Genomic DNA, 25,175 nt, shown 5'->3' on the forward strand with positions numbered 1-25,175 from the left:
GGAATCTAATGGATTTTGAGATTTCTTTGCATCTTCTCCGCTGCTTATATACCTTTGTTTTTCTGTGCAAACTACGTCGTTTTGATATCTCTTTTATTATGTAGTTCTGCACGTGACACCTATTTTACTAGTAAATCGCATCACTCATTACTCAACTATATTTTCATTCCTATTTTGTTCATTAAAGTTTAAATTTTTTAATTTAATTACTCAATTTTCAAATTACTCCTAATTTAATCACTCTAACTTTCAATTTGTTTTATTTTTAATTATATATTAATAAATACCATGTCACAAAAATTATTAATGAAATAAATTAGATTGCTTAAAATATGAACAATTTGAAAGTTGAGTAGTTAAATTGAAAAATTTTAAACTTTAGTATCAAAATAAGAGTAAGAATATAGTTGAGAGATAAATGATGTAATTTATCCATAAAAAATGAAGTGACATTAAGCTTTTAGCGGCGAGGTAATAAAATAAAATAAAAACTAAACGTTAGGTATATTTTAAAAAAAAAATTAAAAGTTTAGGTATTAAAAAAGATCAAAGTTGATAGTTTAGGTACAAAATTATAATTTACCCAATTTGTTATTTAATATTTTTTTATTAATCTGAGTTAAGGACAAAAAAATATTTATTCAAAAATAACTCTCAATTATTTAACATTAAACGTTAACACCCCTTACATTCCTAATGCTCGAACCTAATACCTGAAGAAGTAACAATAGTTCATTGCTTGATTGGTGCTTATTTAATATTATTAAATGCGAAACATTGAGTATTGGTAAAAAGATTAGGTATATTGGGGTTTGTAGCCACCATTTTCACTACCAAGAGAGAACCACAAAACAACTCAGACTCCCCAAGTACCCTGGTTTTACGTAAACAAAATCTTATTTCAACCTTTTTGGCTGTCGGCCATAAACATAAACAAAAAGAAGACAAGAGTTCCTCATTTCCCTAATCACAGAAGGAAAAAAAACATTAGTGGCTAAACTACACTAACAAAATCTTGGTCGGAATGAGATTGTTATCTGTACTTGTCGGAATAAAATTGGATCCTCCAGGTTTCAAGGACCGACCGGCAATGACTTGTTGTGTATGGGGCGTCGTCTTTTTACGTGGGAATAATCCATCGAAAAATAGTGTGAAATGTCGGCCCCGGACTCCACCCATTCTTGCCTCGTGCCTCCACTTCCATGCACTAATGTTATACGAAACGTTAGAGTTTTATGATCTAAATTTTTTATTACATTCGAGATGATTACGAAGAAATTCAATCGAAATAGAATCTGCAGTTTACTATTTTTCTCTTTGTATACTGATTATAAAAAGTAAGAAAATATTAGAGTTTGAATCCAAGTTGGTTAAACCTAAATTCTTTTTATGCTATTTTCGATGTGCTAAACCTAAAATCTAACAATATCTACGCACATGAACATGAGTGCTTGTTAGATATGTTACCGGGAACATGTTCCTTCTGCTTGGTGTTTGAAATCGAATGGTGAGCTTCATTTACCTTAATCTGTTTTAGAAATAAAAAAAACAAAAGACATACGAGTCTAAGGATCGGATTGTAACAATTCTAAAATACTAGTACTAAAGATTATATATGCATTTTTCTGGATAAATTCTTACTGCTACAGCTTCCTCGGTGAACCTGATCTTCCTCGGAAGTGATGGGTACTGAGAAAGCTCAATTCCTTTTGCTGCTCGAGATAAACCAATCAAACTCGTTAAAAAATGAAAACACAAAAAGGGAGACTGTTGGGACAAAGATAGTCGGGTCGGGTAACGACGACGGTTTATCTCTTTCGATTTAGGCAGAGAGTCGCGGTTGGACGAAGGAACCGATCAGTGACTGCGACTCTCTGTCTAAACCGGAAGGAATAAATTGTTCATCTGATGCATCAGCAGAGATCTTTTCTTTATAAGTGCTTTACCTTGTCCATCAGAGGCATGCAGCTTCATTTCCAGGGAAGTACAAGGTGCTTGCAGTGCAAAGAAGGCAAACCACAGCACCGTGATGTATACTATCAACTCCATGGATGACATAAATATTTCCTTCCTTCCTTTCTTTCTTTCTTTGTTCTGTATGACTTTTCTCAATGTGTTGTATCAAGCAAAAGCCTCATACATAGAAAAAGGGAACAGACACACAAAGCACAAGGATGCAGGCTCCTAAAACACTTCCATGGGAAAGCATAAATTTGTATGCTTTTTAGTTTCATGTCACCTACCATATGGTATGAGTAGGACCCTAGGTTTTGTTTTATTATAGCAAGGCCTAACACACATGTCCACCAAAAGCACCAATTTCATGCTGCTATTTTTAGTAAATTTATGAGCTTTCTGACAGAGAAACAAAGTGTTTGATCATTCGATTATGGGTTTAATTCATTCTTTAGCACATCCCTTACCAGCTCATGTGTTGAGGGGAACAAGTTCAGCTTTGCATATTCTTTCTGTTTAATGGGGATGTGTTTTATTGATGATTCAGATTCTAAAAGAACCAGATTCCTGGGAGTTTGGTGCTTGACAGCAAAGAATTATTATTACAAGTACCCCTTTCCTGTACAAACTTTATCCAAGGATTCATTGGAAGAATAAAACATACCCAACCCAAAGCAGTCAAATGTAATAAATTTCCGCTTGTTGGAAAGGGAACACACGTGCATGTGTAGTAAATCCATGAACGGCCATCGAAAAGTGATGGAGGTGGACAAAGGTAGCCTGAATGTTTGACCAACAATGGCAACTCTGTGCAGACGTGTGGGTGTGTAAATGAATCTGGTTTAAAAAATTTTATTTTTATTTATTTATTTTTGAAAATGTTTATGTTTGATTCGTATTCGATTTTTTAAAAAAGTATTTATATTTAGTATATTTAACATTTATAAGCGTATTGTTTATATATTCACAGACAAATTCATTTATAAAATTCATTTAATGTTAGTGAACAAAAAAACAAAACACCATAATGATACGTGAAAATCAAAACTCAGCATGAAAACACACTAAACCTACTGAAAATTACATGCCAAGCGAGGTAAAAGGGGATGATTTATTGTATATAACTTTGATAAGCAAAAATAATATATTTGTATATAACCTAAGGATGGTATTGAACTTTATTTTCCTCTTCTTTTCAGAATTTACAGCAAAGAAAGCTATGCCTCCAACCGCGGTGCTTCCGATATTGTCTCCGGTCGGCTTTCACCATTCGTACTGGACTGCTATTCCATTCGGACTGCAATCTGTATGTATCGGAAAAGTGAGAATAAGGGGCAATAGTTAGTTTTTGAATAGGATATAGAAGAGGATCGAGACGGGAAACAAATAGTTTGCCAACGAATTTACATGGGGAAGGCGAAAGAGCGAGTGCTTGTCGTGCTGCTGTCCGATCTATGGGAGAGGTTGCCTGAATATGCTATCGGGCCAGAGTAACTTACTAGACCTGTTACAGGCCCTGCTGCAGAGAAACTAGACTCTCCGTATCCGTGTTGGAGATAGTTTGAAAAAGGCGGATCAGCTGCATCTTCGGGAGCTCTTCCGGTCTTGAGAGGTTCACGATCATCTTTGCTGGTTGTTGGTGCAGAAGAACCGGAGTCGGATGTGATGGTTCCAGTTTCCAGGTTGTTATCATCAGATACTTGCTTGACAAGGCTGCTCCTGGATGCTTCCTCTGAAGCACACGCCCGAGCAGGACTGATCGGCATAGCATCCGTTTTCCCGCAGTTGGATTCTTCGGCAGCAGAGACCAAAGCAGGAGCTGAAAGACTTGACTCTTCGCTTGGATTGTTCGATTCTTCAACCGCAGAAACAATTATGACTTCTTTTTTACTCTCGTTCTGTATACAATTCATTGCGTATATAGTGTATCTGTGATGTTATTACAAGGAGTTTCGATATCGTAAATTGAAATACTGTCAACTTTGAACCTAGATAAGCTTACCTTGAAGGACTGTTGTTCCATTCCATCACTTACACGATTTGTAGAAATGGCTTCGGGTTTCACCGTGGTTGATTCAGGCATCAAAAGTATATCTCCTTGGGTAAACAACTCTTTCAAGACATCATCCGTGATCATTTTCGTCTCACCATCCTTCATTTCCATTGTCATCGTCAAATCCTTAGAATCAGATTGATTCGGAATCCCCTCGTTAGACTCGTTTTCTTCAAGAGATACGGGAACATCTTGCATACGTGTGCCGGTATCCTGCTTTTTATTAGAGCCACAATCATTGTTGATGTCTTTCCCAGACTGATTTCCTTCCGGAGAGAAGGAAACATCTTGCATGGGCATATCGATCTCCGACCTCTCTTTCATCAGTTTACTATCTTGATTGTTTTCGGATTGCGGAAAGTAGCAGCCACTCTTCTCAATCACACCAGTGTCAAACAAGAACTTACCTTGTGTCGGAACTCCATCATCAATACAAATGTCCTTGACAACATGATATGTGCTCTCATTATAACAAACTACCAATCCAGGCAATTGACATTCCATTACACTTTTGTCGAAATAAAAAAACGAGTCCTGAAACGAATCCTTATTCTCCGAAGAATGAGAATTCGGTGTCACAAAATCTCTGACCTCCTTTTCATTACCATTGGCAAAGTCATGTGCACTGTTAAAGCAGTCGAGTTCCGATGCTGTCAATTCATCCTGTGTATTCTCCGAATATCGTGAGAAATCTGAATCCCGACCATCACCCTTTTCATCAGGCACGGTTCCATTCCGATTTTCTTTCACGATTTCATCTACGCTCAGTCCAGTGGAATCCAAAGGCTTTGCTTTGTTCTCAAAAGATACCAAGGAATAAGGCTTCGAGTCACTATTATATCCTACTATAGTTGAATGGCGAATCGCTTGTTCATTATCTGCAAGTGCATAAAAAATATCCGATAAACATCGTAATCTTCATATATAAATGTCTAAATACAGTCAGCAGAATAACATCTGAAAGACGAAGACTTGCACCGAGAGATACACTGCGAGGCAGAGGTGAGCAGAAGGAAAATTAGGAATGGTGTAATTACCGAGTTTCATGTTTTATCATCGGTTAGCCTCGGATCACGATACCTCCGACCATACAACATATGGAAATTGAGAGCTACTCTGCACACACGAAATGCAGGACAGGTTAGATCGGCATCGAACTTGGAATCATGGAAATTTCCTTCAAAGAAAGAACTGAAACAGCTACCAGCAGGCACTAAAATTAAAATAGTTCGAACGAAAAGTTCGCGACTCGCGAGGACAAAGCTGTTCATATGATCAATCAAAACCACCATGTAGTAATTGTTGTTCGGCTAAAAACTCGAAAAGATAACTATCATCTTCCTCCAAGATTTCTTTAAAACATTTCCCAGGCACAGAAATAAATGAATATCAAACAAGGAATACAGATGAAAACAGAAACAACCTTATCTTCAAATTATATCAGAGATGACACTGACATAACCCAGATTATAGTACCAAATTGCGGCTACAACTATAGTGTAACAACCGCATCGTAGCGTTTTTCAAGGTCGATACAACCGTGACACGGCAGCTGCAACCGACCCAGATTAAGAACCAACAATTATCAAATTATAAGCACCAAAGACAGAGATTGCTCCATGATCAAAGACCTTTCATTTCACCTGGAGAATCTTCTTTTTAATCACTTCCCAATGAATAAAAAGACAAGAGAACAAAGTTGTGAACTTTTTAGAAAAAAAAGCTTACATAAAGTTCAAAAATAGATTTTAAAATCCCTTTCTTTTTCAGCAAAAGCTGCCATATGTTCTGTTTATACCTTGAACTAGATCTAATCCATTGTAATTATTAACAGAAAGAAATTCCCAGATTGGTTTTTACTAAAATGAAAGAAGATGCAGTTAAAACCAAGAGGAGAGAATAATATCAAAGATCTGAAAACAGATCCCAACAAAAACAGAAAGGAGAAACAATCGTAAAAATTAGTATTAAAAATAAAGGACAGTTTTTGTACCTTAATTTCTTCTCTGTGATTCAAAAACATCAACTTCACTGCAAAAACCAAGCGAAAAACAAGGTTATGGAATTTGGGTGTCTGCAAAAAACCCAGCTTTTTGAATGAAAGAGATCAGAGAAGGTAAAGGTTTTTCTTTTTGACGATAGAAGAGTAGAAAGTGAAAGAATTTGGTTTAATAAATAAGAGAGAAGTGAGATATGTAAAATTAATTTAGATATGAGTGAGATGTAAACAAGTAATTATGGACGAAAAAAAATATTCAAATTCAACACTCCAAAGCTACCTGTTATTAATGTCTAAGCAAAGCAAACCAAACCAATTCTCTATTTTTTATTATTTTTATAATTGTTTATGGTTTTGGGTTTTAACTGAGAGTTTCCCACGTCACTCCTTCACTTTCCCGGGGGAAAAAACCCAAATTTTCTTTCCAACCAAACAGCAGCATCAAGAACACAAATGGGAAAAAATCTACCTGAGAAAGATTTTGGAGAATCTCCGCTTTTTTTTAAGTCAAAATGGTTACATATATACTGTTTAAGGAGGAACTCTTTATAACTAAAACGGCAGCGAAGAGAGAACAAAATATTGGCAATGGGGAAGCTTAATCTATGGCTGCCAATTAAGTGATCATGGTGAAGATGACGTTATATTGGCTACGAGGAAGCTTAAACTATGGCTGCCAACAGTAATCATATGAAGATGACGTTAACTGTGTACACGTGTACATTTACTAGTTATCCCACTTGTCCGAATTTTATGCACTCCGCTGTTTTTTTTAATTAATCACTAGTATCTGATTTATTAATCAACTAATTCAGATCGAGTAGTGCAGAAGCGAGAACGACCCTCCCAACCTAGTTTGCTCGGGTACTGAAGAGGTGAGGGCGACTCTCCCAACCCAATTTGCTCTATTCGCAAACATCAAGATTCGAATCTCTAACCTTACTTAAGAGACTTAATGCATCATCCATCTAGATCAACTAATTGTTAGTTATGCACTCTACTCTAATAATGTGTTAAAAGTATATAAATATTTTATTAGTAATAGAAAAGAACAATATAAAAATAGATATATGTTTTAATGAAATAATATATTGAAACGAGTTGACATATGTAGCTATACAATATCTTTAAGATGAATTTTGGGTCACTTTTATGGTAATTAAGATCATTGATTGTCTGTCTCCCAAGATACAACAATCAGATAATCAACTATAATTGTACTTCTGTAGAGATCATGAACTATTAACTATCTAATCTATCACAAAAAAAATAGAGAAAAAGAAAATAATTCTTTTGAATTACTTTCGAGTTGTTTTGAATTGTGTTTAACCTAATAGATTTACACAGTATTTATAGGCATTTCACATAGTAAGTTATAGGAAGTTTTGATCTAACGAAACATTTAATAAAAGAGAATCAATAATCATAACAAACAATTTTCAAAATTATTGTCTAAATTAAAAAATCTTTTAATATTTATCATTTTAATTTCAAAATTGAATTTTGAAAAGATATGTTTTATTTGAAATATATATATATATATATATATATATATATATTAAATTCGGGTTAAAATATCCGTAAGCCCACGGAAGACACGATCAGTTCAGATATTTACGTTACTCATATTGTGCTCGTCTTACATTTATGAACCAACAATTGGTTCCACGTTTTCCTCAACAACGTTTAGATCAATTTCTCATTCAAAATTCCAAAATTATCGATTTTTTTCAACATAATGTCCCTACAACTAACACACTAAAAGTCAATATAAATATCTCTAACTAAGACCGTAAAAAAATGATAGAACTTTCACAACTTCTATATTATCTTCTTCTTCACTGATCAATTTTTTTATTCAAACACCAACTAAAAATCGATCTCTCACCGATTACGATTCTATATCAAATTAAAAAGAGATAAATCATCCGCGGACGATGAGATAAATTTATTGCCATCATAATTTAAATTAAATTAAATTTGGACTAATTAAGTTGGTAAAGTGGGTAGCATTCATTTTGTCAATGTGAGGTTGAGCTTAAACTAACATACTTAGAATGCTAGTTGTGTGGATAACTTAATCTCATAACTCATTTGATTTTTCCCCCCTAAAATCCAAAAAAAGGTATAATCTTAGACAATAAGTGAGGCTCAACAAACATATTTAATCTATCAAATTGTGGATTTTATCGTTCTTGTTTGTCAATTTTTATGATGGAAATTGACGTTGGACCAATAAAAAATTGACACATAACATTCTTGAAAAGTAAAAAAAAACTCAATTTATTTTAGGCATAATAATAAGATTAATCCTTAATGTTTTATTTTTTTAATTTCACCCTTAATTTTTTAAAAACTATTTTTTCTAATACGGAACTAAAAAGTACTAAAATAAAACAAAAACAAAACATTATGTATGGTTTTAAAAAAAATTAAAGTTTAGGTACTAAAATAGACCAAAACTAATAATTTAGGTACTAACGTAATTTATCCAAAATTTTATATATGGAGACGAACTTATTAAATTTAGGAGATAAAAATATATTATCAATAAAAAATACGAAGAAAATACTATTTTTTTTTAAATATCTTATGTCGAAACTGTCCTGATGAATTCATGTTAGCTTTAGTCATGAAAATTAACAAACCCATTAATGGTAAAAAAAAAAGTAGTTGTATAAAAATAAAATTATATGTGGAATGGTATTATTAAACATTTCTTTAGTGTTTACATTAATTTGTGCTTGACTAAAGTGATTTGATAGGTAGTTTTAATAATTAAGGATATAAGAAAATTAATGATATTCTTCATAATAATAAAAGCAAGAATTATATATTCCTTTCGTTCAAAATTAATAGTAATTTTTATTTAAAAGAATCCAATTCCATCGTTTTCACCTAGTTTGTATATATTTTTATTTTTGACTGTTGTACATGATTCCATGAACATAGCCTAGAACTATACTCGTCAACCCCCTTTTATATATATATACACACACGATATTGTTATTTTGTTTTAAATTTTAACAAAAACAATGATATAAAAATTAGAAAAAGTCATCGAGGGGTGGTGGAGAATATCGTCCTTTGAAAATTTTAAATTATTATATAATTTAGGTATTTTTTTGTATTTTTTATTGATAATATATTTTTGTCTCCTAAATTTAATAAGTTCGTCTTTAAACATAAATTTTTTGATAAATTACGTGTTTAGTACCTAAACTATCAGTTTTGATCTATTTTAGTACCTAAACTTTCAAAATTTAAAATCATACCTAATGTCTAGTTTTTGTTTCATTTTAGTACCCCCATCGTTAAAAACATAATGAATGAGCTGACTGGGCATAGATTCGGTGGATGGAAGATCGATTAGAACGATGAACCATGGGAGAATGATGAGTCGACTGACATAGTCCAGTTTCATGCCCATCTGACAGTTGACGATGAAGATCGAAGGATGAAGAAGTCGAAGAGTCCATCATCGATTTGGGGAGATTGAGGCATTTTCCGACAAAACAAAGGTCGAATCATGTTCAAGGTGTCGAAAAGGTGGGAGCTGAAGAATTTGGGCTTCATTGGCCTACGAACGCGACGGCCGACGATTGTAGATCCAAACGACCGACGATTTCGTCCGTTAATTTTTTAACTACGGGATAATAAAATAAAACAAAAACTAAACATTATGTAGAGTTTAAAAAAAATTGAAAGTTTATGTATTAAAATGAACCAGAACTAATAATTTAAACACTAAATGCATAATTTAGTCTAAAATTTTATATTTGTCTATGCATTCAAGCACGATCTTGTGTGATAATGTATTAACTATCCAACGTAACAATCTTAGACGTGGCATGTAGGGATGGTAAAAGAGTGCGGATACTCCTTCTTATCTCTATATCTACCTAATATATTTTATTTACTATTTACCTACTATTTATGACGGGTAAAATTTTTAAATCCACATCCACCCAAGCATGTATATTTTCCAATCCACCTCTACACCCATTATCCAATTGTATACCTACCACCCATCTCGTACTTGTCTGTACCTGCCTATACCTGCCAATTTGAGATAAAAAAAACAACGACCTTAAATTCTAAAAATGTTTATACCTAACATTTGGTTAAATTATAAATTATGTCTTATGAAATTTTAAGATCTATAGAATAGTCTCTAAAATTATACCTATTATAATAATCCAAAATTTATATAGTTGGTAGTTAGTGGATGGGCGGATACGAGACGGGTAAGGTCTTAAACCCATCACCTACCCACTATCCACGACGATATGACTTTTTACATCCACACCCTCCTATTACCCACTAAACTTATACTGATTCCATTCCAATTAAAGCAAATACAATACGTCTGCCATCTCTAGTTGCATGAAACCCTCTGTCAATATTTAATTTCATCATGTTAAATGACGAAAAGCACCAATTCAAACCACTTGGTGGCATCCGGAGCAAAAAGGATAAATCTATCGACTTTGCCAAGCTTATTGACGAAATCACAATGCCATGCATGGTAATTCATTAATGATGCTGTTGTTCCAATTTAATTCAATAAATCCCTTGTTGCCATAATCAATCGCATGAATTGGACAAGAGCGAGAGTGTGGGGAGGACAAAATCTGCGGAACCCGATCTGTTGTGTCTCGGTCAATTCCAACAGCCTAAATCGACAAACCTCCATTTCTGAATCACACTTGGTCGGCCAGTTCATACCTTTTCTTGGCAAACTGTACACAACTCATACAACGGACTTGGCATCTCTTATCTCATTCTCTTTTCCGCATTGAGCTAAGGGGAGTTTGTTCGCTTCAGGGATGGATCGAGTAGGATTGGCGGGCGATTGCCCTTATAATTTTTTTATATTTTAATTGATAATATATTTACGTCTTCTTAAAATTTTATGAGTTTACTTCATACATCCTTGGTTCGAATATCCATGTATCATGTTTATGTATTGCTTGATCCAACGGTTGAAAAGAAGTCGGTGAAGGATGAGCTGTAAGTTGGTAGAACTTGGATTTGCTTTCAAATTGTGCAAGTTTTGGCTGGAAAGAAGCATGCTTTAAGCCACTGATTTGTATTAGTCAAAATGTGATGTAATAAAATATTAATATTATATATGTATGATAATGCGAATTTAAAATAAATTTTTGACAATTGGCATATTAATATAAATCAAGTCAAATTTGAGATGGCTAAGTAACATTCGGTGACTTTAATCAAAGACATGAAATGAAAGGCTTATGGTCGTCTAAAGGAAAATGCTACCTTTGTATATAGAGCTTGCAAGTCCTTCGGCTGCCAACTGGGCCGAAAGGCCACAATACGTAGTCCTATTTTGACTATTTGTTGTAGATTGGACTGATTTAGTTTGGGTTTTGGTAGGCATTTCAAGGGCCGTACATTTTTTAAGGATTAATTTAGGATAAGTACAAGTATTTGTCTAAGATAGTGTAACGTTTCACCATTTGAAATTTAACGCTTAAATTTTTTTACATATATAATGTTCGAATTCGGGATCTCAAGGAATAACAATAATTCATTTACCGTCGATGTCGTTTGGTATTTATTAAGATCTCAACTAAATTCAAAATCGAATTAAGTTGAATTTCATTTTAAAAGTAGTCTCTCTCGATATTATTTTAGCTTCATTATAAAATAAGTGTCTAAACTAAATCGTTTTTCATGAATTGCTGTCTAAACTATTTTTTGAATCATCCATATGCCTAACGTTGTAAATGTTATCACTTTAGGTGTCTAAAACGTAACGACCGTTAAATTCCACCGTTAAGTGACATGCGTCACCCTCATGTAATTTTTAAAATTTTAGTTTTTTAAAAGAACTTAAAAATATATTTAAAAAGCCCAAAGTTTTCAAAAATCTTAAAAATCTCCGCTAAACTTTAAAAACTCTAAATCTAGTCCCTAGACCCATGCTTGTCGATTGGATTTTCACCTGGTCACGCCTCCACCGAAGACCGATTACTTGAAGAACAACCGCCGTAATAGCAGCGAAGACCCCTAAAATCATGACGAAATCTACCCTGTCTACCCCGACGAAACGACGACCATCGCGACTCCACAACATCGTTCGACTATGAAGATGGCAAGGAAGGTGTCAGAGGCGGTGGTCGTGGCCAGAAATGGAAGTGGAATTAGGGTTAGGGTTAGGGTTAGTATTTGAGAATTTTAGGATTTGGGACTTCTTTGAAATTTTAGAAAAGAGTTTTTTTATAAATATACTAAGTTTTTTATTTTTTATTTTTTAAATTATCTCAAAATTACTTGAGCATGACACATATCCATTAACAATCGTTACGTTCGGGACACTTAAAGTGGTAACATTTATAATTCTAGACACTTGGAAGATTCAAAGAATAGTTTAGGCACCTATTAGTGAAAAGAGGTATAGCTTAGGCACTTCTTCTAGAATTAAGCCTATTATTTTTCTCATCTAGTACAATATTCAAACTTGATAGAGAAGTGGGGCACCAACAACAGAACAGCGCGTGGCCGGTTGAAAGGGGAAGCAAACTTGTAGGGCGTTTTTTCTAAGCTGCATGCATGCACACTAGTAAGATAGTCCATACGTTTTCTAGAAGTCGACGTATGGTACAAACGTTTATTTAAAGTCAATTTATTTATTTTACGTGGAAATTTACATATATAGTTGAAAGGCCAGGAAAATCTATTCAAGGATAAACGACTACCATGCAGACAGGAAGACCCAACTCATGATTGACTTAAAGTCGTCGTTTAAATTTAATCAGATTAATGAACATCTATTTCAGCATCGTCCCATTGATTTTGTATATTACAAGGAAATTTCAATGGCAGAATTGGTCAAATTTCATTTTCCACCTTGCCGTATCAGCTAAGCTAAATTTTGTCAATGTCCTTGTATAAACTGAAGTGAGCCGGTACCATCTTCATTAAATCCACAAACCCCTTGTGCTTTGATCTAATCGAACCTGAATCGGCTTTCGTTTTCGTGAAAGGACTGGAAAATGGCTGCAGTCGGTCGAGTTGCTGCTATGGTGACGCTGCTGGTTTTAAGCAGCAAAAGCCAAGCACAACTTTCCTCATCGTTTTATGAAAAAACATGCCCGAGTGCACTTAGTACCATTCGAACCGTCGTGAGAGCCTCCATCGAACGGGAGCGTAGGATGGCTGCATCTCTGATCCGCCTTCATTTCCACGATTGCTTCGTTCAGGTAAAGTGTTTTGTATACGATACGGATCGATAAATATGTGCATGCATGATGAAGCTCCCTTGGCTTTGTTCACCAGGGGTGTGATGCCTCGATCTTACTCGACGATTCGCCTTCGATCAAAAGCGAAAAGTTTGCGAGGCAAAGTAACAACTCCTTAAGAGGTTATAAAGTCATTGATAAAGCAAAATCCGCTGTCGAGAAAACATGTCCCGGAGTTGTGTCTTGTGCAGATATTGTAGCTGTTGCAGCCAGGGATGCCTCTAAATATGTAAGCAATCTTCCTTCCTGAAACATTTATATATATATGGTCGATCGAGTCCGTGATGCCCCGGAGATCGATTACATATATCTATTTGAACAACTCAGGTAGGTGGTCCATCTTGGAATGTGAAGCTTGGAAGAAGGGATTCTACCACTGCAAACATAACTCTAGCTACTAGTCAACTTCCTGGTGTTAATAACAGCCTTGAAGAGCTTATTTCTCTCTTTGGAAGTAAGGGGCTTAGTGCCAGAGAAATGGTTGCTCTGTCTGGTTCTCATACATGCTGCAATCAGACCAAGTCCTCTTCAGTGGTGGACGTACTGATAACATTGTGTTGGAGTATAGCAGGAACCGATCTGCTTTTGATTCCGATTTCGCCTCTGCCATGATCAAACTCGGAGAAATTGAACCTCTAACTGGTTCGGCCGGGATAATAAGAAGGATTTGCAGGCGTGTGAACTAGCCAGTTGATACTTCTCCCTAGTACTAAATTGCGGTCAATATAACATCATATCGTAACGTTTTTTCAAAATCGTTGCAACTTCGCAATCTAGTTAATGAATTATAGAAAATTATTGTGAAAGCAAAGGAACTTAATATTAGAATTAATGAATCCCTGTTAAGAAAAAAATCATTATATTCATCAGAATCAGCAATTTACTTGAAAACTAACAAAATTCCTCCAGTAAAGAGTTTGGAAACGATAACACAGATATTAGATGAGCTATTTTGTATCAAAGAACAAAGGACCATTATCTTATATGCTTCAACATTGAGGGTAATGTTCATATGCATGTCATTAGATGAGCTTTTTGTTATTCCTGAGTGTCCTGCTACACTGATTTCCGGTTGGTTTGACCTTGTGTCTCGATCAACCATTTGAGGTTCATACCAGGAGCAGTTTTGTGGTCAATTTAGAAGATGAGGAATGAGATCGTATTTAACAAAGGGAAGTTGGATTTTGCATTGTTATCCTTTCTCTCAAGGTATAGAGTAGTAGCATGGTTTACCTCAAAATTTCCAAAAGTGCTTATTTCTTTTGATAGCCTAGTGGGGATCCTTCATTAGCTGATCATGTTTCGAATCTTGATAGGATTCCTTCAAATTTGGTGAGCTGGTCTCTACCTCCAATTAGTTTTGTTAAAGTGAACATGGATGGTGCTATGGGTAGAATGTGGTTAAAGGGTGGCATCGGAGGGTTGCTTAGAGATGAGAAAGGTGTGGTGTTGGGATCGTTCTCTGAGAGAGTTGGTTCTGCCCCTCCTATTATGGCAGAAGTGTAGGCAATTAAGAGAGGGTTGTTGCTTTTCTTGGAATCGGGGATGCCGGTGAATCAAAGACTTATTTTAGAATATGATAGTGTTGTGGCTGTGGATTGGATCAAGAATCCTAATGCCACCACTCTGTTGTTCTTGTCCATAGTTAAAGATATTGTCTCGATTGTGGTTGATAAAGGTGTATTGTTAGGCATGTGTTGAAAGCAACGAACTAGGAAGCAGATGAATTTGCTAAGTTGGAATAGGCTAATTGGTTGGGGTATTTTTGTTGCATTGAGTGTGTTGTATTTGGGGAACTTTGGTCATTTTTTATAATTGTGTTTTGCTTGAGGTTGGTCGATTGTCTTTAGGATATAGTTTTATGAGTTCGGCTTGGTAATTGTTGTGCTTCTGTAGTTTATTGTAGCTCATTGTTGAGGTTGTAGTGTAGATTGTTTGGAGGTATTGTATTCTTCTTGTAATTGGATTTATGCAATAAAATTTAGGAACTCTTTTCCTCCTTCCAATGTCCGTTGAGCCACTCTTGTTGCTTGACGGTTATGAATGGGGGTTTTAATGAGGTCATTCTTTCTATCAAAAAAAAAATATATATATATAGTATCTTATATGCTTCAACATCGAGGGTAATGTTTATATGCATTGTAGTTTTTGGTTGTTTCATCATCATTTCTGGCATAAAATATCGCCTGCAGAAGAAACCCGCAGGCGGTGAAGATGACTTTTCGAAGGATGTAATCATCATTCTCAAACTAATGAAACAGATTTATAACTTCCTGCTGCTGTCTCCGACTCTCTGTTTCTTTTGCAGTAGGCTGAAACTTTAAAGTAACATTCCAGTAATTGGTGCCCTTTGCAAGGAGCTGCATTCGGCGTGGTCTACAACGCCTTCTTTTCTGCATCAGCAACGCCTCTTGGATAACGTTAAATGTAGTAAAGGAAAGAAAAAACAAGAAGAGTAGAGGCCAAGTCAAACCCAAACCCTGAAATTCTAGATGGTATGTTCAGGGTTGGTTGAATTTGACATTCTGTTTGTAACGTAGATGAAAGAACTACTATTCTACTTTGTTTAACTTGATGGTTAAATCTATAGCCTGAAGTTGATGCAATGTGTAGTTTTAATTGCTAACTTTGTAAAAGTCTCAGCAGATTCAAGTTTTATTGCCCAATCGAACGCAAGAAACGTTCCCATGGCTGTAAATCATCCATCGCATAAGCCTAAACATACGGTAATCATGCTCATGAACTCGAGAAATAACAGAAAGAACCAGTAAGCCGAATATATTATTGAAGCCAGAAACTGCGAAAACAACCAATTCATTTGAAAAAACAAAAAACATGGATCGTCTCTTTATTTTCTTTATGTATCCTCTGAAACTTGCATAGAGGTTATTGTAACTTGTTCAGCAAGGCTTAAAGGCCTAAAGGAACACACTATACCACAAGAATGCCAGAAAATTTCCCTAAACTCCCCCAAAACTCGATTCCCCTCATTGGTGTCGAACAGTTTCATTTTTCATAAACGTGGCCTCAAGTGCCCTTCCGGCTGATGGGTGCTCAGTGAAAGATTGCCGCATTTGGAGAACTGTTTTTGAGCTTCATCGTTCATGTTAAGCACCCTATATATCAACCCTTGACAAAAATACGGCTTAAAATCAGTCGGATCTTCTTTGGCCAGTTGCTGGTAACTCATAAAAGCTTTGTCCAAGTCGTTTTGGAGGAAGTGTAACTGGGAAATTATGAATCGAACATCTCTGGCTTCTTTGGCTTTCTTCTCTCTTTCGGCAAGGGCTACGACCCCTTCTAACCTTTTGAGGACAGCTTCTCCTTCCCCGCAACGATCCATCAACAAAGCGTACTCGTACAAGGTCTCGTAAGCGAACGGATCCGACTGAAGGATTTCATCGAACAGTCTGCGCGCTTTCTCGGTTTGACCCATGTCGCCCAACAACCTTCCCAACAACAATTTCCAATCAGCAACATCCGGTTGGGCAGAAACCAAGCGCTTCAGGGTGATAACCGCCGCTTCTTCTTCTTGGTTTTCGAGCTTCATGCGTATGAACGCCTTCATTGCCTCGACGGCTTCCGCACCCGATTCAAGAAACGCAGAAAGCGATGAAGTTTGCTTTGGTTTCGGATCCTCCGCTTCCTTTTCTACCGGCAAAGCAGGTTCGCTTTCGACCACCGTTACTGGTACAGGGTCGGCTCGGGCAGGGAAGTCTGAGAATTTCCCAATCATCAAAGCCGTCGCACCGACCAAAACAGCCGTCTTGGCGAACGATTGAAGCTTCTGAGCGACGGAATCAGGCTTTGCAGAACAACAAGCCCTGAGCCTGAGGGGCTTGGGTGAAGGAAAAGCGAGCAACGGGGCCGACGAAGAAGACGAAGGGAGTGATTTCAGGGGGAGAACGGCGGTGCACGGTGATGAAAATGTGGCTAGTGTTGGATTCATGGCTGAGGATATACTTTTTTCTTGGTTTTCTCAAGGTTGAAGAAAGCAACGGAATGTCGAGTGAGGCAAAGATCGAAGCTCTACTGGGAATTTAAAGGCTTTTCAATCAGTTAGTTTCAAGATTATGCATGTAAACGTAATTGGTTGAGAGTCGTTCGGGAGGTTGGAGAATCCGTTACACGTTCTGTTGAATCTGTTCAGCATTTTATGAGACTTGGATTTGATTTCAAGAATCGTCCAATTCTCTCCATTTTCGTTATTAGTTTCATATACTTTCTTTGGGATAAATTATGTGTTTAGTACTTAAACTATTAGTTTTATTCTATTTTAGTACATAAACTTTCACTTTTTCAGAATCATACCTGAAGTTTTGTTTTAGTATCTATGTTCGAAATTTAAAGTTAAGCTTTGGCAAAAAATGAAAGTTTAGGTACTAAAACAGACAAAAACTGATAGTTTAGGTACTAATCGCGTTAATTTTTAACGGTGGGTACTAAAATGAAACAAAAACTTAATGTTAGGCATAGTTTTGAAAAATTAAAAAGGTAGGTACTAAAATGGATTAAAATTGATAGTTTAGGTACTAAATGAATACTTTACCCTTTTCTTTATTTTAAAATTTATTTTCGTTTCAAACAATTTAAGAATATAATACTATTAAATTATAAATAATTGAATTAAATAATAAAAATCAAATTTATAAATCATACCTAATAAAGAGACTAATAGTAAAACTAGATTCAAACATATTTAACAAAAATTAATCATAATTAGAAATAGAAATTTCACCTTGAATCTCACTAGTTTTGATTTGATCTAAAGGGATGAGTTATTTTTTTAAAAAATTCCAATTCAAGTTAGGTCAATTCCAATTTACGTTTAAATGAAAAAAAATATCTATCTCGACTTGGGAACAGTAATATAATTGACTTTTATACATTTAGAGACAATTGTTATAATAATATATATATTTTTTTCAATTGAGTCTCTATTTCGAAACTAATTTTGTCATTTAAGTTTACTATATGGTGTCTGTAGAAAGAAAAATGCCCGTGGAGCAAAGCAGGAAGTCGGCTTTTAAAAACAATGAGATACAGGAACAAAAATGTTTTCTCTACCATACCAAGAAGCAAAACCTAAATGAGCTTCAAAAGGTCTTCCATAAAACCAAGATTATTCATAGGGAAAAAGATTAAAGCAGTCTATCTGAGGAGGGACCATATTCTCACGAAAACATGACGCCGAGTTTCTTTGCAAAGTCGTCGCCATCTTCCTCCTCTTCAGCATCCACATTTTCACCATCCTCGTAGTTTTTGCATTCCCCTTCATCTACCTGCTCGTAATAATAATCTTCACCCCTTCGGTCATCTGCTCCGTATTCATGATCTTCTATTCCCTCATCTCCAATGATCACATCCTCAGCCTCAGCCTCATGCTCACTCGTGTTGAGTGGTTGAGAGGATTCACCATGAGTGGCTTCCGTTATTCCGATGTCTGCAGTTGCGGGGTTGGATTCTCTGTCTTTGTTTTCCTCTTTCAGTGCCGCTGATGATTCTTTGTTATTGGACCTGTTAATCAAGCTTCCCTTGCTTTGTTTTTGTCTATCATCTCTATTTACAGATGCTATACCATTCCCAGAAGCTGCACCTTCAGATTGTCTCTTTCTCTTTAGAATCTCACTAAGAGGCATTGGCCCTTTGAATGAAAGATCACCTTCAGTTTGTTCATCTATGACGCTCTTTCGTTTTCTGAGAAACTGCTGCTCCTTATTATCACTGCTCTTCCCAACTTTCAGCTCCGCAAGACTTTTTGGACCTGCAAAATCAGTGCTCCGCTCATCCGTCACTTCTCTTCTAATCCATGGGCCACCAAAATTTCGACCTTCAATATTTTTGAATTCCCCTTCCACCCTTCCTTTTATTCTGTCACGGAGCCTTCCTTGGGAAGAGGTTTGAGGCTTTCCTGCTGAGTGTCGTCCCCGATTTCGCCCTCTTTCTACCTCCCTTTCAGAACGTAAATCAGACCCATGGCCAACAGATATCCCAGGAAGCTTTATTCTACCCTGAAGACGACTGCTAAGGGATCTCTCATGTGAAGAGCCCTGGTAATTCTGTTCCCCTTCATGATTTTCTACTCCTTGATCATGATTGACAACAGATTTCAGGCCATTAACCCTCCTACGCTTAGCCAAACGATGTCGAAGGTCCGACTCCTCAACATCATCAGGACTATCAACTCTTGAGAAACCCCTTCTCTCAAAAGTAGATGATCCTAGTGGTATCTTCTCAGATGAAGCCCTTTGTTGGTCCCAATCATAATTCCCTTGCACATGGTCAAATGAATCGTAGACCCGTGGATGCTCAAACATTTCTTGGTCAACATCAGCCATGGAATCATAATCAGCAGAGCGACCGATGCCATATTCATTCACATCCCTCAGGTCATCATCCACAAGAACATCAAAACCAGGAGAAGACTCCCTCAAATATTCATCAGTTTCTTTACCACCATGAAAACTCGGTTCATCTGAAGCATGGGCCTGATGCAAGTAATTAGAATAACCCATAGAGACACCATTAACAACGGAAGTAGTTTTTGTTGCTTTGTGTTGAGGAAATTCCTCGTCTATTGTACGTGAAACACTTTTCTCAGTTCCAGTACCACTCCTAGTGAACGTAGCTTTAACTTTTGCAGCAGTTCTATTTTCAGAAGCTATTCCACCAATATTTGAAACGTTATTTGGAGCAAACTTCTGTGGCTTAGGTGCTTCAACAGCACCAAAAGTCTTCTTCAAAGAATGAGGCTCGCTCACGGTGGTAGTTGTCGCTGGTTGTGTGGCTTTATTTCTTGGACTCGGACCATGCAAAAAAGCACATCTGTCGCCTTTAATGCAATGTCCTTTGGAGAAGAAAATACACGGCACCGGTTGTTTGCTGGTGCTGTAAGACACCGCCTGGTTGTAAGGCGTATGACTAGCAGGTGCTGTGGTAGCTGCTGTCTGCAAGGAAGGCTTGGAAGAACCTGTTGGAGTTGTCGCTTGGGTTCCCAACAAGCCATCAAGAGGCTGAAACAACATCAAAACAGCATGAACATTATCAAAATCAGTCCAAATATATCACAATATGGGTGAAATAGCTGGACATATAACTTAATTATTAAAAATAAATGTTCAAAGTATTTATAGTCATTTTTCAAATATTGAAGAGAAGTTGGAATATTTTAAGGAGAAGTACTAAAATATAATCTTATCAAAACATTTTTTCATTTTATGTTTTTTCATTCAATTCACCATGCGTCCAAACATTCAAATTTCATTGTCGACAATATTTCAAACTTCACTTTTGAAACTAATTATGGAAAGAAGACTCCCACAGGAACCTGTAAGACTAACATGCACATAGATTTATAATATCAGTGTAAGAGAAGAGTAGAAACTTACAGGATGCCGAAATGCACATTTTGGGTTCAAGCAGTTCCCATTCAACCAGTAATAACAATCCCTCGGGTTAACCCGGGCATATTCACTGTGACGATACTCGCATTCACTTCCCTATGGACATTGAAAATAGAATAAATATTAGTTACGATAACGGTCATCGATGTCAAAAAGTGAATGAAGCACATTAGCTATGCTCACAGCATCTTACAATTAATGAAGTAAATTATAAAACGACTTGATGCCATCTAAAACAATCGGCTCTATGCATAAACGAAATCGATGAAGACACATGGCAAAACATGAACCTCAAAACTAATCCAAAGAGACAACAAAATAGTTCCCGAATGATAAAGGTGAAACTGCAGGCAGACGACAACAGAAAGTCTCGGAGTGACGATATTAGCGACAATTCATCAAAACATTCCATCATAGATAACAGAACAAGTACATCACCATGATAAAACAACGGATCCTGCAATACTTTTAACAATTATAAAGAGTTATTATAAGGAACATCAATGTCCCCTAACTAAAAATAATTTAGCAAAAAATAATAATAATAATAATCATTTAACAGCCAACCCTTTGGAGAAAAGGCAACACTTTTCTTCAGTATATCCAGGAGGAACATCAAGGAAAGGATGCACTAAATTTCTAGATGAAATTCACCAGGGCTTTAGCACTAAGAAACCAAGATAAATCAGCAAGATCTAACCTCTAAACAGATCAAAACACGAACAAAACAGTTTACTTTTCCGATTAAATGTATTTATTATCAATTCAATATCTAAAAAATAACCGAACAAGCAGCAAATAAAAAGGGGAGAGTGGAATTTAAATCCGAAGCCCTAATCAAAGTACAAAAGCAAGATCCCAGAAACAATAAGATCTTGTTTCAAACCATAAGACAAAAGGACGGGGGGGAAGAAAACCTTTTTGCATGTTAAAGGGGAAGCGAGAAAGTAAACGCAATCTGTATTCCTCTTCAAAGCCTCCTCTTCGGCCGATGATTTTGAAGCACCAGCCACCGTCACGTTCATCGCCGCCGTATTCGGCTTCTGCTGTTGTTGAGGCGTAGCCGCAACCATGGCGGATTCTTCAAAAAAAATTCCCCCAACAAAGTGACAGAAGAAAAGTTCCTTCCGTTATTAGATTGACTATTTCAAATAATGAAATAAAAGACGGATATAAGATGATGCGATAAGGGAGGGAGGAGGAGGAGGAGCCGCCACAGAAGAGATTGGGGGTTAAGCTGATGAAATTATATTATATAAGAAACCCGGAAAGCTGGCTAAGCTAAAAAGAAGAGAATTTAATGGGGGAAAATGAAATTTAAAAAAAATAGTAATAATCAAAGTTGGAGAAGAGAAGGGAAAGGGTAAAAAACAAAAACAAAAATAAAAACAAAACGTTAGGTTAGGTGTAGTTTTAAAAAAATTTAAAGTTTAGGTAATAAAGAAAAGAGAAAATAATTTCAGTGACTAAAAATGTCTTATAATATATGATTTTAACCAACTTTTTTTAGATTTGCCAAAATGACCAACTAAATCGCAATGCGATCGATAATTCGCAACGCGATCTCCGGTATCGCAAATCAGTTTCCAGATTCGCAACGCGATTCTGACTATCGCATTGCGATTTCCCAAATTCGCGTTGCGATTTTCCTAATTCGCAATGCGAATACGTAAATCGCAACGCGAATTTGGAAAATCGCAATGCGATTACGTAAATCGCAATGTGAATCTGTAAATCGCAAAGAGATTTTGACTATCGCAATACTGAATTTCAAATTCGCAACTCGATTTCTGAATTCGCAACAGGTTTTAATTTCGCAACACAAATGTTTTGGGTATATAACTACGCAGCAGCAGCGACTCATAACCTAAATCCCTAAATCGCAACTCATTCCATCTCCATCTATCACTCTCTCTGGCGACATCCGTTCCTATATCCAACGACATCCTTCCCCATCCGGCAACAGGTTTTAGTTTCGCAGCTCGTTTGTTTAGTAAATTAATTTACAATAATGAAATCATCTAATGTTGATCATGTTTGGATATATTTGTGTTTTGGAAGGTCATGGGAGAATGTTCATGGTGTTTTACAATATATGTCTTTACCCATGAATCTTCAACTAAAATTGTCATTAAAAAAGTTAACTTATGAAACTCTAATGTTACGTGTTACAAATAAATTGAATTTAGAGCCCCTAAGTGGATTTAGGCTATCTTATCAGAGAAATGGTAAAGTTTATTTATTAACCGACAATGAAGATGTTGAACGATTCATTGCTTACATTAGTGTTTCAAGTGATGATGTTACATTGTATGTTGTTGAACCTAAAAGTAGTGAAGTTGGGTCAGTAGCGGGTAGTAATCAACTAAATTTTTCAACCCCAGTTTGTGGTGCTCAAAATTTAATGGTTCCACCACAATTTCATCACCAAGCAAATATTGTTTCACCACATTTCCAATACCAAACACAATCTCAAAACCCACCCTTTCCCTAATCCAATCCCAATCAACTTTCAGCACCAAATTTCGGTTTTCGTATTGATCAGTTAGACGATGATGAGCCAACAGAAAAATTTGTGAGTACTAGTCAGTATTCGAAATTTGATCTTGGTCAATACCCGGACTTTGATCTTGGTCAATACTCGGATTTTGATGATTTTTCAGAAGAAGAAACAGACCCTGCGTGTAATGATTTTGATATTGGTCAATACCCGAATTTTGATGATGAAACAGTCGTTGCCGAGGAAGATGTTGTTGATGATAATGAGGAGGAAGTTACGACTGTAAATGAACATGTTGAACATCCATTATGTAATTCATATAACACTGAAGAAGAAAAAGAAGAATAAGAATCCCCAAAGAAAAGTCCCCGAAGAAAAGCCACGGGAGATAACTGGAATATGCCAGAATTACTTCAGATACCGGAAAAAGAGTTGGTAAAGATAGCAATTGATTGTTACACAAAAATTATTCGTATCAAGAAAGATGATTGTTTTGATACAAAGGAAGACTTGAAGATAGCTTTGTATACGAAATGTGTGGAAGATGGCTATCAACTAAAAGTTAACAAATCAAACAAAGATCATTTCGAAACAAGGTGTATGATTGACAAAAACTGTATGTGGCGTATGATTGCAAAGAGGATAAAATATTGCGAAATGTTTCAAGTTAGGACTTTTATTGATAAACATACATGTTCAAGAACCCAAGTTTTTCCTCACCATAGACAGGCAAACAAAAAGGTGTTGGGTGGTTTTCTGGCTGAGTTAATGTTTTTGAATGGTAGGGTATATCGGGGACATGAAATTATGACTGACATGAATGCTCGGTTCAAGATTAGTATCTCATATTCTCAAGCTTGGAGAGCCAATGTTTGCCTTGGAATTGTTGAGGGGGTCGCCAGAAGCATCGTTTGCCCAACTGCCGGCTTATTGTCACAATTTAAAGCTGAAAAATCCTGGGTCGGTAACTCATATCAAAACAGATAGAGATGGACGCTTTGAGTTGCTGTTTATCGCCATTGGTGCTGCGGTTAGTAAATCAATATAATTTTATTGACTCATTTTTGTTAGTTACATGCATTTCACATTTAAATGATTATATTTCTTGTGTATATGATTTTATAGATTCGTTCGTTTATTAATAGCATGCGCCCAGTTATTATAGTTGATGGAGCACATTTAAAAGGTCGATACCTTGGAGTAAACTTATTAGCAGTAGCCATGGATGCTAACAATGGGATACTGCCAATAGCTTACGGGGTTGGCAAATCTGAAACCTCTTATTCATGGATATGGTTTATAGGGCATCTTAGGGATTGCATAGGTCCTATTAGCAATCTGACAATCATATCCGATAGGGCAAACTCAATTGACAACGCTGTTAGGTGTTTCCCAGATGCTTTTCATGGACTTTGTGGTGTTCATTTGTATAGAAATCTAAAATCAAGGTCTGTTGGTATAAAAAATCACAAATGGACATACTGGAAGGTTGTAAAAGCTTATCGGGAAGTGGATTTTAATAAGCATATAAATTGTTTAAGACGTGTTTTGCCTCAGTGTGCTCAAACACTAGAAGATGTCGGGTTTGAAAGATGGTCAAGAGTACATCAACTTGGAGCAAGATATGGTTTCATGACGTCTAATAGTGCAGAATCAATCAATGCTCTAAGTCGTCATTCCCGGAAATTACCAATTACTATGTTAATGGAGTTTTTTCGAGCCTCTATTCAACAGTGGTACTACAAGAAAATAAACCATGCATGTATTATTTCTTTAAATTCGTAACTTATCATATATTTTACTAAGTATTATTTATTTAAATTACAGGAACATTGGAACATCGTGTTACACCATGGACAGAAAAAAAGATAACGAAACGTGTTGTGAAGTCAACGTCATGGAGAGTTGAACCATGTTCAAACACTTTGTTTGAAGTACTTGATAATAACTTAAATGGGCTTGTCGATCTAAATGCAAAGACGTGTAGTTGTATGAA

The 25,175-nt window shown here is 36.1% G+C and overlaps 3 protein-coding genes and 1 pseudogene across 3 annotated transcripts; 1 reads left to right on the plus strand and 3 right to left on the minus strand.

Moving 5' to 3' along the window:
* Window positions 1-3,043: 3,043 nt before the first annotated feature.
* LOC120211488 lies at window positions 3,044-6,141 on the minus strand. Its single transcript, XM_039210012.1, has 5 exons — window positions 6,003-6,141; window positions 5,047-5,125; window positions 3,959-4,887; window positions 3,364-3,854; window positions 3,044-3,260 (listed from the first exon to the last, which is right to left on the minus strand). The coding sequence occupies exons 2-5, from the start codon at window positions 5,054-5,056 to the stop codon at window positions 3,152-3,154; spliced, it is 1,539 nt and encodes a 512-aa protein (XP_039065943.1). The 5' UTR covers window positions 5,057-5,125; window positions 6,003-6,141; the 3' UTR covers window positions 3,044-3,151.
* A 6,802-nt stretch (window positions 6,142-12,943) lies between these two features.
* LOC120211490 lies at window positions 12,944-14,167 on the plus strand (annotated as a pseudogene).
* Window positions 14,168-16,171: 2,004 nt separating this feature from the next.
* LOC120211489 (protein SLOW GREEN 1, chloroplastic-like) lies at window positions 16,172-17,297 on the minus strand. The gene has a single exon (XM_039210013.1). The coding sequence runs from the start codon at window positions 17,223-17,225 to the stop codon at window positions 16,290-16,292; it is 936 nt and encodes a 311-aa protein (XP_039065944.1). The 5' UTR covers window positions 17,226-17,297; the 3' UTR covers window positions 16,172-16,289.
* A 1,069-nt stretch (window positions 17,298-18,366) lies between these two features.
* LOC120211487 (zinc finger CCCH domain-containing protein 17-like) lies at window positions 18,367-22,006 on the minus strand. Its single transcript, XM_039210011.1, has 3 exons — window positions 21,597-22,006; window positions 20,665-20,775; window positions 18,367-20,289 (listed from the first exon to the last, which is right to left on the minus strand). The coding sequence occupies exons 1-3, from the start codon at window positions 21,750-21,752 to the stop codon at window positions 18,451-18,453; spliced, it is 2,106 nt and encodes a 701-aa protein (XP_039065942.1). The 5' UTR covers window positions 21,753-22,006; the 3' UTR covers window positions 18,367-18,450.
* Between the last annotated feature and the right edge of the window lie 3,169 nt (window positions 22,007-25,175).

This window comes from Hibiscus syriacus, unplaced genomic scaffold, assembly GCF_006381635.1.
Source record: "Hibiscus syriacus cultivar Baekdansim isolate YM2019G1 unplaced genomic scaffold, ASM638163v2 tig00109972_pilon, whole genome shotgun sequence".
In the NCBI taxonomy this organism is placed as follows: domain Eukaryota; kingdom Viridiplantae; phylum Streptophyta; class Magnoliopsida; order Malvales; family Malvaceae; genus Hibiscus; species Hibiscus syriacus.

Bases quoted from the DNA above. Each gene is read 5' to 3' on its own strand.
- LOC120211488 (XM_039210012.1), bottom strand. The intron at 3,855-3,958 runs GTAAGCTTATCT...AATTGTATACAG, and splicing joins TGGAACAACAGTCCTTCAAG to AACGAGAGTAAAAAAGAAGT. The intron at 3,261-3,363 runs GTAAATTCGTTG...CGATACATACAG, and splicing joins CGCTCTTTCGCCTTCCCCAT to ATTGCAGTCCGAATGGAATA.
- LOC120211489 (XM_039210013.1), bottom strand. From the start codon at position 17,225: ATGAATCCAACACTAGCCACATTTTCATCACCGTGCACCGCCGTTCTC.
- LOC120211487 (XM_039210011.1), bottom strand. From the start codon at position 21,752: ATGGTTGCGGCTACGCCTCAACAACAGCAGAAGCCGAATACGGCGGCG. The intron at 20,776-21,596 runs GTTTTCTTCCCC...CAATGTCCATAG, and splicing joins CCCCTTTAACATGCAAAAAG to GGAAGTGAATGCGAGTATCG. The intron at 20,290-20,664 runs GTAAGTTTCTAC...ATGTTGTTTCAG, and splicing joins AATGTGCATTTCGGCATCCT to CCTCTTGATGGCTTGTTGGG.